The 15,421-nt window shown below is 40.3% G+C and overlaps 1 protein-coding gene across 4 annotated transcripts in view; it reads right to left on the bottom strand.

The window, feature by feature from the left end:
* Positions 1-15,421, bottom strand: part of USP10 (ubiquitin specific peptidase 10) — a 35,081-nt gene that overhangs the window by 10,530 nt on the left and 9,130 nt on the right. The window contains exons 2-7 of one of the 4 annotated variants that reach the window (XM_033156887.1): positions 7,718-7,786; positions 7,119-7,242; positions 4,945-5,967; positions 2,434-2,525; positions 2,046-2,155; positions 942-997 (exon numbers count right to left, since the gene is read on the bottom strand). In XM_033156887.1, the coding sequence (XP_033012778.1) occupies positions 942-997; positions 2,046-2,155; positions 2,434-2,525; positions 4,945-5,967; positions 7,119-7,242; positions 7,718-7,786 (1,474 nt within the window). The remainder of the gene's footprint in view (positions 1-941; positions 998-2,045; positions 2,156-2,433; positions 2,526-4,944; positions 5,968-7,118; positions 7,243-7,717; positions 7,787-15,421) is intronic. The other 3 variants (XM_033156886.1, XM_033156888.1, XM_033156890.1) reach the window with 3 other exon arrangements.

Genomic DNA, 15,421 nt, shown 5'->3' with positions numbered 1-15,421 from the left:
GCTCCATTTTCAACAAATAATGAAGTAACCACTGCCCCTGTTCTTTTAGCAACACTATGCTGTGGAGGTTTGTCTGTGGCTCAATCACAATCACACAACACTAAAAGCAGGCAAGGCAACTATTAAAGCTCTCCTAGGTGGCTACTTACACCATCAAATTACCGAGAACTGAATTTAGGTAAAAAACCTATAGGTGAGTGATGCAAAGATTAAGAGAGCTATACAAAAGAAACTGAGGCACTGGATCAGCATGGAGAAAATGACAGCAATTGACTTCATGCAACCATGAAATACAATTTATTTGTGCTGTTACATCAAACTTAAGGATTGTGTCTGAATACAGTGGTACCTCAGGTTGTGCACTTAATTCGTTCCAGGGTGCCATTTGCACCCCAAACAGTGCTCAACCCGGGCGGTGCTTTCCTGCATGCGCGAGATCGTGCTTCTGCACATGCACGAACTGCGCAGAACGCTTCTGCGCATCCACGGACCACGCGGACATGCACAGAAGTGTCCGCGCTCTGTGTTTCACTTCCAGGTTTGCGGAGTACGCCACCCGAACTTACTCAACACGGAGCGTTCGCAACACAAGGTATGACTGTACAGCAAGTTTCCCAACACCTCCAAAACTGATGCAAGAGGTTTGTTGCCACCTTAAAAACAACTCAATCTTAAGAGTACAGAAGGAACACTCTCTTCCTGAAACAAGATCATATTTTATGCAAGGTCCTAATAGATCTGAAAAAGATGCTGCAAAAATGTTGTATGCCTTTTAAACAGAAAGTTTATTTTTACCTGACATCACACAAGCCTCTTGGTGAAAGCCAATTTGTACTGCAGAAATGTAAGTACCTCAGCTGTATCATACAAAGACAGCATTGAACTCCTCCACTCTACCAATATGTCACCAGACAGTTAGCAGGTGATTATTTTCTACCCACCTTGTTTTGCCTTAGGAGGGACTGGCATGTTTGTAAACTCATTCATTAGGCGGACACTGTATTAGAACAAAAGGAAATCGGTGTCAGCTACAGAGACAGCAAATGTTACTAGATACAACTAGCCACATACATCTGATCAAGTTAATACTGGAAAGGCTCACATAAGATAAAATTATTAACTTGTTTGTTACAAGATAAAAATTGGTGATTTGCCTCTTCAGATTATTACAATCTCATTTGAGTGTCAACATACATTTATTTTACTGGTCCTCTTCCTCAGCTGATGCACTAAAAGCAACTATTTCAGTATTTTCATCTCTAGCGCTGAGATGGACAAGTTTTCGTTCCATGTGGTAAGTGAACTAAGTGGCCTTTCTCAACCTGGCACCATCCAGATGTTTTCCACAACTCCCATCTGGTGGCAGTTATAATCCAAAACATCTGGAGGGAGAGCCATGATGGGGAAAGTTGACTCACATTAGCTGAAGGAGATGGAGCCCCAATTCACAATGGCAATGTTGAACTGTTACTGAATGCAATCCACTGGCTAGGTTCAGACAATCTTTCCCACAGTTTATGAAGCTTGGAATGCACACGGGGGCCTCATGCTCCATCCTTGCCCCTTGCCTCCCTTCATGTTCTGGCTTTAGCTTAAACCAAAGCTCCCTGTTATACCTAACTGGAGAAGTCTGGCTTAACTAGGATAGTAAACCAGGATCTGATTTATGAAATCAGGAAAGGTAGTCCAAACCCAGCCACTGAATGAGAGGTTCTCCAAAGCTCAGGGCTTTGGTTTAGAAATGGATGTGTATTTTACCTTTGATAAATTGAAATATTCCCAAATCACAGAATAGGGAAGAGAGGGAGTTGGGACTATGGCAGCATAATTTGAAAATCAAACAATATGGCAATTAGAAATTAATTTATGTTTGCTCCAAATATTATCCTGGTACTGCTCTGTGAAGGGACAATTAAGCTACCAAATACGTAGTATCATTGACTGTTTCCAACCTTTAATTAGTATTATTTTTAAAAAGAAGTTAAGAATGTCTACTGACTTACATTTCTAATTCAAACATTGTGATTGTCTTGCAATTTACTTACAAACTATCTATCATTGGTGTTGAAGTACACGGCCGTTGTGATTTCGAATACATTGGAATGGACTTCATTAGGTGATACATAGGAGGGCAAGCAACCAAAGCTTGCAGTGTCTATAGAACTGCATTAAGGAGTCAGTTAATAAAGACAGCATTTAACACACCCAAGTCTTTGTGCAGAAAGAGAGGGGGAGAACGAAAATGAACTTAAAACACTGTATGGCACAAGGAAGCCATTCAGCAGCCATAATGATACTGCTAACTTGAAATATACCCCATTCCCATTTTGAACCTTTAAATTTAAAGTCTGATAACAGGATCTATTTTGTTTTCAGTATTAGAAACACAAGCAGGTAATTAATTCAGGTAATATTTTTCCAATGTAAGGATACAGCGTTGATATAACACCAGTTTCCTTTATTGATCAGCCCTCGTGGTTGCAAGGATACTGGTTTATGTATTAGTTTTACATTTTCCAGTAATTCTGTTAAATGAAGAACACATCCAAAAATGTCAGCAAATCCACTTCCAACTGAACAAATATACTGCCTATTACATATGTAGCGCAGGAAAATCAAACAGTATTTTAGCATCCCCTTGTGGCCAATGAAATGAATTTACACACATTGTTTTCTTGTTGCAAGACATTTGGTTATGTCTTATCATGCTTACCAGTATTTATCCTCCCACAGATTTGCAGGCAAGGTGAGGCAAAGTATAGGTATAAAACTTCACCTGGAACCGCTCCAACATGCATGTACCATCAGTTGTCCACTAATGACTTGTATCACCTGGACAACAGTTCTGATTTCCCCGCTTAAGAGTTACTCTTACTGTTCCAATGCTTGCTTATACTCTGTATAAAGCTTCTTGCAACATCCATTTTTGAATTCTAATCTCATACACAATCAAGGGACGTGCAAAAACATCTCATTTGCTGTTACAGCAACAAGCATTAAGTGCATTTCAAGAGAAGACCAGGGTGTAAAATGAAGCAGTAGACAGTATTACTCTAAGCCTGTTCCGAAGTGCTTGACCTCATCTGCATTAGGAACTTAAGCAGGGCTGGGCTTACATGGCAGCATAAAGTTCTAAGAGCTAGATCCTGATTGACATGCAACCAACCCTGTTTATGTAATCAACACTAGCAACAAGAATTCTTAATAAATGCTCTGCTATAGAAACAAGTTATTTCTTGCAAGTTGCTTTTTCTTTGCAGATACAAACACCAATGACTAAACAGAATGAAGCCCGCCCAACAAGCTTATAATTTTTAAAATGCCACATATTACACTTTTATTGCCATTATATATAGATAGGTCTTGTTCCCACCACCACCAAAGGTTCTAATAACCCAGGTAGAATAATGCTACTGAAGAAGTTACTACTATTTAATGAAAAGTCAAATAAACACTAGTGATTGTTTAAAAAAAAGTCAAATCAAATAGACACTGGTGATCTTCATATTGCCAACTTGTATGAAGTAAATCATTATAAGCACACCATCCGGCAATGTTGCATGCATTTATGCTTTTGAATGTTTCTATTGAAATTTAGGTCAAAGAGATTAATAAACCTAGACTTGAAATCAAATGTGATAAGTACTACCACTTTGGGGGATTAGACATGCAGAAAATGGCTTGCTAGTAAAGAAAAAAACTATTTAGAAATAAAGGAATATAAATAAGTTATACACGCCTTGCATTTCTATAGTCAAGAGTATTATTTTTCTGTATTATATAAAAAGTTCTGCCTGCAGCACAAGTTAACTCTTCATGCAATGTAGTTGCCTATGGGGATGCAACTCTGATTTACAGGCAACTCCCCATTTGTTTGCCATTCCATGGCACTGCGCATAGGCCCACTCTGCCCCCTTCTGGGGCTGAAAATGGCACTCATGTCAGTGGTCGCTTGTGCCTTGAATGCATGCAAATAGGGAGTTGCCTGTACTGTATGTCTGATACAGTTATACGTTTCTGAAGAATCAGCAGCTTTCAGCACCATTCTGTGCCCCGTTATCATGTTACAGGGCATGTGTCAGTTTTAAAGAATACTTTCACATTGTGTTCAATGAGCAGAATGTCAAGCTGCATGTGCTTGCATATTCTGAATATGTATCAGATATTACAAAGCAATGTGGTGCTCACAGCAAAGATCACAAGCTAAGGCCTGGTGGCCACTGTTAAGACTGTTTATACATTCAAAGTCAGTGTTCATCTGGTGGCTCAAAGGCTGCCACGGGCCAGTAAAATGTGTGTTTTTATTTGTAGGGAGACAGATAAATGTAGGAGTGAAGGAGAGTAGTTGTATTCAAATATTCCCTAGCAATAAACGAGCAGTGTTCAGCCCTCCCAAAAGAGGTCCTGGGTGGAAGGAGTTATTAAAAAGAACAAAGACCCCCTAACATAGCAAGCTCTCAGTGCTGAGCTGGCAAAACTTTCCAAACTGAGTCACACACATAGGCTCTCACAACAGCAGCAAAAGGTTAGCTCTAGAAGAGAGAACAAAATTGCTCGAGCCTAAACAAACTCATTCTTTCGTATCTGAAGAAGTGTGCATGCACACGAAAGCTCATACCAGGAACAAACTCAGTTGGTCTCTAAGGTGCTACTAGAAAGAATTTTCGATTTTCGATTTTGTTCATTCTTTCGTGTGTGCACATAAAAGCAAGAGTTCATTTTTACTTGTACATCAATCCACAGTTGTGTGTTTAAACAGATACTACATTAACAAAAAGCTGGAAGCATTACACTAAACAAGAGGTGTCACTCTTACACACAGTTAAATATTTTCTTACTATTGTGCTACTAAAGCATTAGGACATTTAGGTTCACTCAAACTTTCCACTCCTTCAAACCTTCCTACACTCTTTGTAGCTCAAGCTTGAAGCACATTAATGATACCTGCAATCCTTATGGCTACAGGATCCTCAGAAACTGGAACAGGCCCCTCTTTGACTTCAACCTGTTTCTCAGGGACCACAGGAGATGTGGCAGGAGGGGTATACTTAGTTTCAACATAAGCCATAGGCATGGAAACAGAAGGTTTGGAATTGTGAAAGAGGCTTGCCCATGATTTTGCAGGCTGATTAACAGAAACGGCTCCTGAAACAGGGGTGGTTGCCTCAGTAGTAGGCAAAGCATCCTCAGGCTTAGTTTGGTCTGAGTTGGTGCTTTCCACAGGATGCAAGTCTACCCCATTGGCAGCTGTGCCCTCACTAGAGGATTCAAGTGTTTGTCCATTTGTAACACCAAGGTTTTCAGTAGTATCAGTACCAGCATATGGCTGTACAACAGCTGTCCTTAATGGGCTGTCCCTCCCAGTTTCAGAGGGGACACAAGACTGTTCCAAATTAGTAACACTGCATACTTCAGGCTGCCCTGCAGTCCTTGTAGCATCTAGCGCACTAGAAACCGAATCATCAGACACGGCTTCGCTAGTGAAGTCCACAGAATTTTCAGGGCTGTTACAAGTCCTTGGAGTGACCGATGGCGCGTCGCCTGTAAGGTCTACATCCTCTGTGCTTATGCTATTAAGTCCTGATGAATTTGCATGCCCGTTTACCAAAGCCTCGGCAGGAACAATGCCATCAGTAACATCTTCCAAGTAACTGTAATATCCAGGGGGTCTTTTTTTCTTCTTTTTGCGTTCCCTTTGCCCAAGGCTCCCAGGTAAACTATCATTTTCAGCATTAGAACTGCTATCCAAAGCGAGAGCAGAATCAGTGAACTGGCAGTCTATGGAGTTATAGTTGGCTTCATTGAGTATATCACTGGGCGTCTTCTGGGAAGGTGCACAACCAAGAATGAATTCCGGTGCCTGAGGATTCAGAGTACTTGAAATACTGTAGTCATTGTTATTCAGCACAGATGAATCTGCCTCAATAACCTCATTAACACCAAATTCAATTCTCTGATACTCTTCCCCTAGGAGAGAAAAATAAACTTCTATTAAAGTGGTGCTTTTTTTCTTGGGAAGTGGGGGCAGATACAAGATAGGTTTGCAATCACTTGTCTTCACCTCAAGTTATTCCTTTTCATAATATTTGTTAAAAACATTCCGAATCAAATATAAATTGTGCAGACTGAAAATATGAAAATAGCTTAATTATCAGCATAGATTGGGATGTCAAAAGATTTTCAACAATAGGATGTTCAAGGGTCTATATTTCACATGGCTGGCACTAAGAGTAGAATTTTGTGGCTTTGACCAAGAAAAACAAAAACACATTCTGTAAAACCATCATAGTCCCATCTCTAAGACAAGGAATTTCAAAGGTCACTGCAACTAAGCAACATAAACATCTGATACCAGCATCCAAGAAATGGCCACTTTTTTCTGAAATGAAGGATGAAAATATTTTCAATAACTATTCTGCTGAAACCCTAGGAAAATATAATACTTTAATTTGACCCCTAAAAGATGTCAAATTTGGGAAACAAAGGGTACCAAGTTGAAGTACCATCTCCAAACAAACCCCCTTAGCAGGTGGTGACACCTAGGCCACTAATGATTATCTTAATAACTGGGCTGGTCTATATGGGACTAAAACATTTAGGGATTTAAGGCTGCCCTCTCATTTACACTCTTCTGGAAGTAAGCCCTATTGAACCCAGTAGCACTTGCTTCCAAGTAAACATACATAAGACTAGCCTGTGAAGATTAAAACCAGTACCAAGTCTTAATTGTGCCCAGGAAGAAACTTCATCTAATGAAGCTTTCAGTACAGACAAGATACATTCATGTCTCAACAGATCAGTGATCAGTCATGCTTACTTTTCTAGCCCTGTCCAAGTCATTCTCTTTCTTAATGAAAAACAGATTTCAGTATTGAGAAGTGCTGAAGTTTTAACATTTACAAGTCCCTAATAATCAACAACTAACAGCACTGATCTAACAAGGCCTCAAAACCACTGGATTCTTTTAAAAGAACTTTTCCAAAGCCATCAGTTGGGAGTGAGGGTTTACTGTTAGCTAAAGAAACCATAAAATATGGATTGCTATTAAGTTTAACTGGGTTAGTACATTTAAGTAGCAAACTAACCCGAACCCCCAAAGCTGAACAGAAGAAACGAACCTGCAACACATTGGACTTCAAAAGGATTGGGGAAACAGTTGTGAAGAAGGAATGGCTTCTTACCATCATGGAGCTCTCCTGTGGACTTAAGGCCACATGAAATGGTTTCATTGTAGGGTGGAAGCTGTACAGAAAATAAAACAAATGTTGCATTGGTGGTGGGGAAAGATGATTTCACCAAAGATAACTTATGTCTGCATTGAATGGAACAATCTGAACCCACCACTAACCACCCTCACTAACCACCCTTCCTCTCTTGTACACATATTCTCCTGTGCCCTTAATGTTGCTGCTGTTGTTGTTTAGTCGTTTAGTGTGCCCTTTAATTAACCGTTGCTTCTTTACAATTTGATATACACAGCAGTCTTTTACCAGACTGACTGATAAAATAAACACATTGGATTTATGGGGTGGTGTGGGGGCGGACTGATATGCTATTGACAACTGTAACAACATTCAAAATTTGAAGTGAAGCAAAACTGTGTGGCAGTATTATAGGGTACTCACTGATCTATACTGAACTTTCTTCTATGCTTTCAACATACAGTAGATTTCAACATTTCACACATACAGGTAAATAAATTTAAAATAGTTCTTACCTCAACAGAGCAACGAGGAGTCACAAAGAACTGATTAAATTCATCGGGGCTGAATTCCCCAAAGATGTACTAAAATGTAAAACATATTGTATTTAATTAGATTAACTGAAGTAGATCACGGCAACACAACTTAGCTGTTTTGCATATGTTCGCTGGAAATTTCAATGGCCTTTGTCAAAAAGAATCCTGAAAAATCTCTTCATTGGAAATTTGTGTGACCTCTAGTTTATACAAGAGGTCCAACCACAACTTCTAAAACTGCAAGTAGATGGTTAACTGAAGGCCCCAGCACTTAGATTTTGAAAGATTAGATCAATTATGCTTATGCTTTTTGCTTAAAGAGCCATGTCTTGTTTACAGCTATTGTAAAGGTTACATATGTAATTAGTGTTAGAAACGCAATATATAAGCTAGGCACCAAATGGCTCCTTAAATGAAGGTTGCAGTTGCTAAAACGGAATGTCTAGTTGCCATTTTGGGGCAAGGCGGCTCTAAAGTCTTATTTTTCACATGATGGACTGACTGTGATTCTCAGTTAAACATGTGGATAGTTCAGATGACAACCTTGAGCTAGGCTAAGAACTTTGAGAACTAAAAGAAGAAAAGTCACTTGATCCATGGACAGACCATAAAATACTGGCCTATTTCCCACCTCTTTTTCTCAATGGTGACTGCTCCTGCACAGAAAAAGCATTTTGGTTCCTGAAATTCATTCTGATTTTGTAGATAAAATATAACTGACAGAATTATACACAATGGGGTATTATCATGTGAAAAACAGTCCAAATCCAATGAACCCTAGGCATGCACCTCCAGATGGTAGAGATGTCAAGTGCCATCCTGGCGTTCAAGCATCTTCACTTTTTCAATCAGTGAAGAAAAACTGCAGTCTGGGGATTCCTTTCAAGCAATTTTACAAATGGAGCTTCTAACAAGCAGATGGAGATATGCTACTAATGGTGCGAACATATATGAACGGTCCTGGAAACAACAATGTATACTAGAAGCTTTGGGCAGTATCCAACGAAGTAGTTTAATTACTACAAAGGACTTTTAGCTGAACAATGTAACTTATCGTGCTTCCCCCCCAAAAAAAATCTATGTTGGGGATTCCCTCAACTCTCCGGAGCAGATGGGGGGCATGAAGGGGAAGGGAACATTTTGTTCTGCTAACAAAAATCTTTCTGCTACTGGAAATACTTCAATGGATACTGCTCTTATGATTTTAAAAGCTCAAAAACTAAATGTGACAATTTTAATTGCAATGATGCTGCAGCCTCCAATACCAATTCTGCTTCTGGAACTTGGTTAAAGTTTTGTTAATCTGTTAAGGACCATCTAAGCAGCTGCTTGATATCAACTATGTTACACCTCAAAGTAAGCCACAACTGAAGCATACTGGAATCCTTTCTCATATTTCAGTGGATTTCTCAACACTAATCAAGGAGTAACACTCATTTCAAATGCAACAATTCAACAGACACAATTTCACACCAAAGTAAAAATAGCTGCTTGCACAAAAACGTATTCAATGATAACTTGTTAGAAACATTTTAGATGAAGTCATGCAAAGCACGAAATGCAATCATGCAGCTTAAAATGCTGTTACACAAATAAAACTTGTTCCCACCACATTTTTCTCTCAGAGGCTTAAATCAATATGTGAAGTGCTTGATATACTACAGCCACCAAGAAAGTGTGTCAAATGAAGCATTACCATCTCAGGTCTGTGACAAGTGTATCCATGAACTTCTCAAAGAGATTCAAAACAGAGGTGCAAAGCCAACTCAACGGACACTTGTGTTATGTACTCTCATCAGAGGAGACCCAGGAGGCCTTGTTCTTACACCAGGCTCCAGGTCAGTCTGCACCCGGTGGCAAAAAGCCAGGACCTTGAAATGAAGCTGAGACTGAACAGTCCAAAGACCAAGGGAAAGACGGTGCCTTAAATGCCAGGTGGAAGCCTAGTCCATTTGGGAAAGTGTCTGATTGCAGGCAAGGACTCCTCAGGAGTAAAAGCTCATTGAGCGTAAGATTTTCCTCTCAAGGAAACCTCTGGAGAGAAGGGACTAGATACATTCTATGTAGCAGTTCTGTGCCCTGTGTCAAACCAGACCTTGAAGTGCTCTGACCTTACCTCATCTAAACCTTGCTGTGAACTCTGCTAGTCTGGACCCTCCTTGGTGCTGCTACTTGTTTATTCAGGACCAAAGCACGGTGACCACACCACAAACTAAAATACACCCATTCCAGTGAGTTAATTTTTGCTGGATGCCCCAACAGTCAAGTGCTTCACCTCATTCAGAGATGAGGTGAAGCACTTGAGCTCATACCAAGAACAAACTTAGTTGGTCTCTAAGGTGCTACTGGAAAGAATATTTTATTTTATTTTATTTTATTTTGACTATGGCAGACCAACACGGCTACCCACCTGTAACTGAAAATATGCTGTGAGACAAAGGATACACCAACCAACCACAGCTAATCTAAAGTTAGTGCAGCAATTTCATATTCTAGCCAAGCCTACCTTGTATATCATCACAACCTTCCCCTGGCACTGACAGTCCCAACTAAAAACTACTCTTCTCATTTCGCCGCCTTCAATAATGCCCTATTCTGAATGAGACCATTCAAGAGAATGAAGTGGTAGATATTGAAGTAGAAAAATTGACTGAAACCCTTCAGAATGCAAGTGGGTACCAATTAGTAGTGACCCCTTACTTTTCTACAAGTAACAAAATTAGTGCAGCACTGGACTGGAGCCTTTTCATCCAACATGCTAGTTTCTTTTGTTTTCTTTTTTCCTTTTCTTTTTACATAAGGAAATATTCAGCAACATTATTTTCCACCTGCAGTCTAATTTAACACCTCTGTATTCAAGCACATATGCTTCAGCCAATTTCTAGACTAACATTAGAAGCTAGGCAGTAGCCAGACTAGCCCTTTCCACTCTGACATGCACCTATGAATTTTGGTTTAATTCTAGAGAAACTATGATAGCATGAACACCTGAAGACATTTCCAAGCCTAAAAGTTGCTATAAAAAGTTTGATTTGACACTTAAGTCATTCACATACAAACAGAGACAGACACTCTGGGATTACCACCCCGACTACCGCATCACCATCCAAACTAGGGTGTGAAAGTAGCTGTTCCAATCACAAACAGAACACATGTATAATGCAATAGTCTCAAAAGCTGTGTCTACTGTCTCAGTGTGACAATCAAATCAGGATGATTTGAGGGTGGAAAAAAAGGCAGGGAGTAGTCTACTTGTCCAGTGAAACTTTACTCCATACCCAGATAGCATCTGCATTCCAAAACCTGCAGATCCTGCTAGGGAACTCTCAAGGTTGATGAGGAGGGTTTGTGGCAGCTACTACCAGAACAACAAATCAAAAACACATGTTACCTATTTGACAATTACTGAGGGAAAGGGTTGAGAGATTAGTGGTTTCTGGGGCATAATAAAGGCTTTCTACCAAATAATTATCAGCTAAAAAAAGTGTCAAGCCAAATTAGCAAATTTAAAACAGCAGTGTGATGTAACAAAATGCTACAGTGTGAAGACAAATCCCAGTGGATTGTGTCCATGACATTCCTGCACTTATTTTCAAAAACACACCCCTACATGTGGTACTGCATGACAAACTATCTACCAGTAGTTATGACATCTGAAAAATTCTAAATACTGCTGACCATGTTAACTTTTCCAATACAACACTCAACTCTTGTTCTATCTTGATCAAACACAGGCCACCTTCAACTTAATCAGATACTGAGTGACCTAATAAGCTTCTTATAGTCTCACCAGTGAACTAACAGTTCCTGATGTGCACTTGCAAGGGCCTTTCTGACTTCACCTTGGAAAAAATGCCCCACAATTTAATATGTGCAATATACAAACCAGACAGTAACACTATGACAGAGAAGTCACTTCAGAAAAAATGTTTCTATATATTAGTCCCACCTCTCCCAAAGAGAAAACTGCAGTCACAAAGAAGCCTTTCCTGGAAGCTTCCACAGAGCCAAAGCAATGTGCACATTTACTACTAGACACTGTACACTAAAGTTCACTACCACTGCACAGTACACACTTTTCACAAGCTGCTTCTTTTGAAGAACGTGAATAATGCACAGGAAAAGCAGGAATTTCTAGTCTCAATTATAAACATGTTTTAGAATTGCTAGAAGCTCTCCTGTCATGAAGTACCATTGTTCCACACAAAGTTCCTTAATCCTGAGTGGTATGTTAAATGGTTATATATAAAGCATTTCAACTGAACAGAAAAAAACTGCAGCTCTAGCAATGCAGTTCTTTCAAACTCAGTACCTACTTTGCTGAAGCAGCATTAAACTGACAAATGACTATAATCCAGTGGCTCAAGGCCAGCAAGTTCTACTACAAACAGACCTGTACAAAGCAGACAACAGCATGTACAATGTTTATGGCAGTAAACTGAAACTGAACTGTGTAGGTTGCCTATATTATTAGGTTCATGTGGAAGAGTTCTTGCAATATGACAATTTGCAGAAAGAAAGCACATTCTGTACATGCAAAAAATGTTAAATGGGGATTCTAAAATATGGCTGACACAAAGATTCAAAGAAGAATTAGAATCATCTTAAGTATGAAGGCTTTCTTCTAAAGCAGGGACATCCAACTCTCAAGAGACTGCAATCTACTGGGGGGGGAGGCAATGATCTACCCATGGGGAGGGGGGGACCTGAAGTTGTTGAGCTTTTCTACAGGAGCTTTTTTGGGGGGGGGGCAGCCAAAGTGGGCCTATTTTTTCCTTGTCGCTAAGCCTCAAAAGACTGGAAGTACAGAACAACATAATTTTGTTGCCATCCAATTCATGCTGCTGCAAATACATTGGACCCAAGATTCAAGGGAGAAATGCAAGTGACTTTGGAGACCATCTTGGGAATGATGCATGCATATGTAACAGCAGCCAGTCAGTATCTAAGAAGATGGAGAAGGAGGAGAGGACAGAAGGTGAATGAGTCACAGCTGTGGGAAGCCTGAGGAAGTACCGCCCTTGGTGTCTGCCCATAAAATGCACGTCCTGCTACGGGACAGTAAAGATGCTAGAAGAGGAGAGGACAGAGGGTGAAGGAAGAGTTGTGAGTGAAGGGGGCCCCTCTACCCATCCTTTGGACACCCTGGGAAACCCAATAAACCTGCTGTACCAGGAACTGGGTGTGGAGAGTGCAGCTGAATGGGACACAGCTGTGCGCAGCTTGAGGAGGTGCCATCCACCTTGAGCCTGCCCATAAAAAGCTAGCCTAGAAAGAAAGACTACGGTGATGTCCGCTGTTTCCAAGAACTTTTCTCATTGTGAAACTTTTGTGGGTGAGCTGAGTTTGTTTGACCCTGGGTGAATCAATGTATCATTTTTATATGTAACTGTGTAGTTTTGCAATATTTTGTTGAAGTTCTCTGTTGTTGTTTCAGTTTCCCATACACTGCTTAGAGATATTTTAAAAATATATTAAGCAGTATAGAAACTGAAATAATAATAATAAATCAATCCTGTGAGGGTTATCACTACTTCCGGATTTGAATGGATTACAAAGCAAGCAGCATACTTAGGACTTGATGCTGGAAAGGTACTTTCAAATATTGCAGAGTACAAAACTTCTTCAGGTATTTGGCCAAGAAATGTAGTCTGGGATCCTGCCAAACACATCCCTCTTGCAACATGGTGGCAAAGCCTTTGCACAACAAAGCCTCCAGCTCTTGCTTCTTACCTACTTCAGATTCCTCCACATTCTGAAGCACGTGAAAGAAAACTGGTCTATGTTTGGAAATATACCAAATTAAGAAATAAACTGACACAGGAAAGGGTAGGCATGTGTTTCCATCTGGGTAAACTTTCAATTTTTAGAAGTCCATGATAAATATGAAGAAAAAGCAACTGAATACATTTCATTTAGTGAGTTTTGGTTCCCCTACCCTTTTTCTTGGCTCTCTTAATAAACAAATTAGTGCTTTATGTCTGCTTGACACTGTGTAGGACTGGAGGAGACATAATAGTTTTATGACTAAATAAGACTTTGTTTAAATATTATGTTGATGGCTCATCTTTATTGGGGGTTTTCCTGCTCTTCATAAACTTGCAAAACCGTAAGAGAAGCTAGATTCCTTACAGTTCAGCAGCTTGTCTGAATAAACTACATTTTTAATATACCAGATAAATGCTAAACCAAGTTATACATAAGGCATTTTCTGTTCTTAAAGTAACAAAGTGACTTTTGATAAGTAAAGAAAGCTTCTAAAATTTTTGTTTTTGAGTTTTTGAGTTTTACAATTACACTTCTTTCCCATTTTTACACAATAGTTCTGTATGACTTCCCACCCAGCATTCCATGACAGTTTTTTTAAACATATTGCTTAGCTGCATATACATTAATTACTTCACCCAATTTTCCACACCCTCATATCTTTCATATTAACAACTCTTGGTCACAAAGTACCCCCTACCTGGAATTTATATCTGAGGTTCAACTTCTGTAAATATTCCCCTAAGTAAAGAAAGCTTTAAAAATGATTTTTCTTCCATTTTAAAAAAAAATCCCTTTCTCCCCAAATCCCTCAGGGCAAAAAATTGCATCCTCCAGTGAGGATTCAAAATTCCCACAAATTTTATATCTGTAATTCTGAAGAGCACTAAAATTGTTCTACCCAATTGATTTGCACAGAACAAAACAGGCAGAAATTATTTCTCTTCTCTTATGTCATCCCAGTAATTTCACAACAGCTTTCAAGGCTACCACTATTTGTACAATACTGCCCATCTAAACGTAATTCCAAGTAGAAAGCATGTTTTAAACAAAACAAAAAAAAGACTGCATATCCAATATATTTTGCATATAATGAAACATGGGATATCACATACATAAGTTTCCTTGGTGTAAAGAAAGATCTTTGAAACTTTGGGCAGCTATGTTACTATAATAAACCTAGAGCAGTGGTGGCGAACCTATGGCACATGTGCCAGAGTGGGCACTCACGAGCCCTCTCTGATGGCACGCACACCATAGCCCCAGCAGGGCCGTTGCTGGGGGTTGGCAAGGGGACAGCCACTTCCCCCCCCCCATGCCAATGTGGGTGGGAAATGCTCCCTAAGGTGCACAACGCCCTCATCAGCTTTAGGGGAGTTGTGCAACACCAACCAGCTGGTTGGCGGACGTGCAGCTTCCCCACCCCACCAATGTGGGCAGGAAACGCTCCCTAGAGTGCACGCCGCCCACAGTAGCATCAGGGAGAGTTGTGTGTCGGCCAACCCCATGCCGCAATTAAAAACAGGGTGCTGGGTAAGGAATCATGGAGACAGTGGGTTGTGATGGTATGGGTTTGGATCCAAAGCAGGTTTGGATTTTTATTTTTAATTTTGGCGGGGAGCGACAGCTCAGCTAGCCATCAATTAACAGAAGGGTCTATCACTTACCCTTGAGGACAAACAGCAGGCTCAGGCTGTGCTGCTGTTTTCAAGATCCAAGATGCAGAGCAGGGTGGGGGTGGAGAAGGAGCCTGCCCTCCAACGCCATGGAGGGAAGCGCTACGCTGGGCCACACTTGTGCGAAGCAAAACACACATGGGAGAGGGGGCAGCTTCGCAATATGCCACACCAAGATGCTTCTGCCTGGCTTTTGCGTAAACCAGATTTCCCTGCCTTTCCCCCCTCCTTTTTTTGAACT

The sequence above is a fragment of the Lacerta agilis genome, chromosome 8 (genome assembly GCF_009819535.1).
Source record: "Lacerta agilis isolate rLacAgi1 chromosome 8, rLacAgi1.pri, whole genome shotgun sequence".
Classification (NCBI taxonomy): Eukaryota; Metazoa; Chordata; class Lepidosauria; order Squamata; family Lacertidae; genus Lacerta; species Lacerta agilis.
This window is presented reverse-complemented; position numbering and strand designations above follow the sequence as displayed.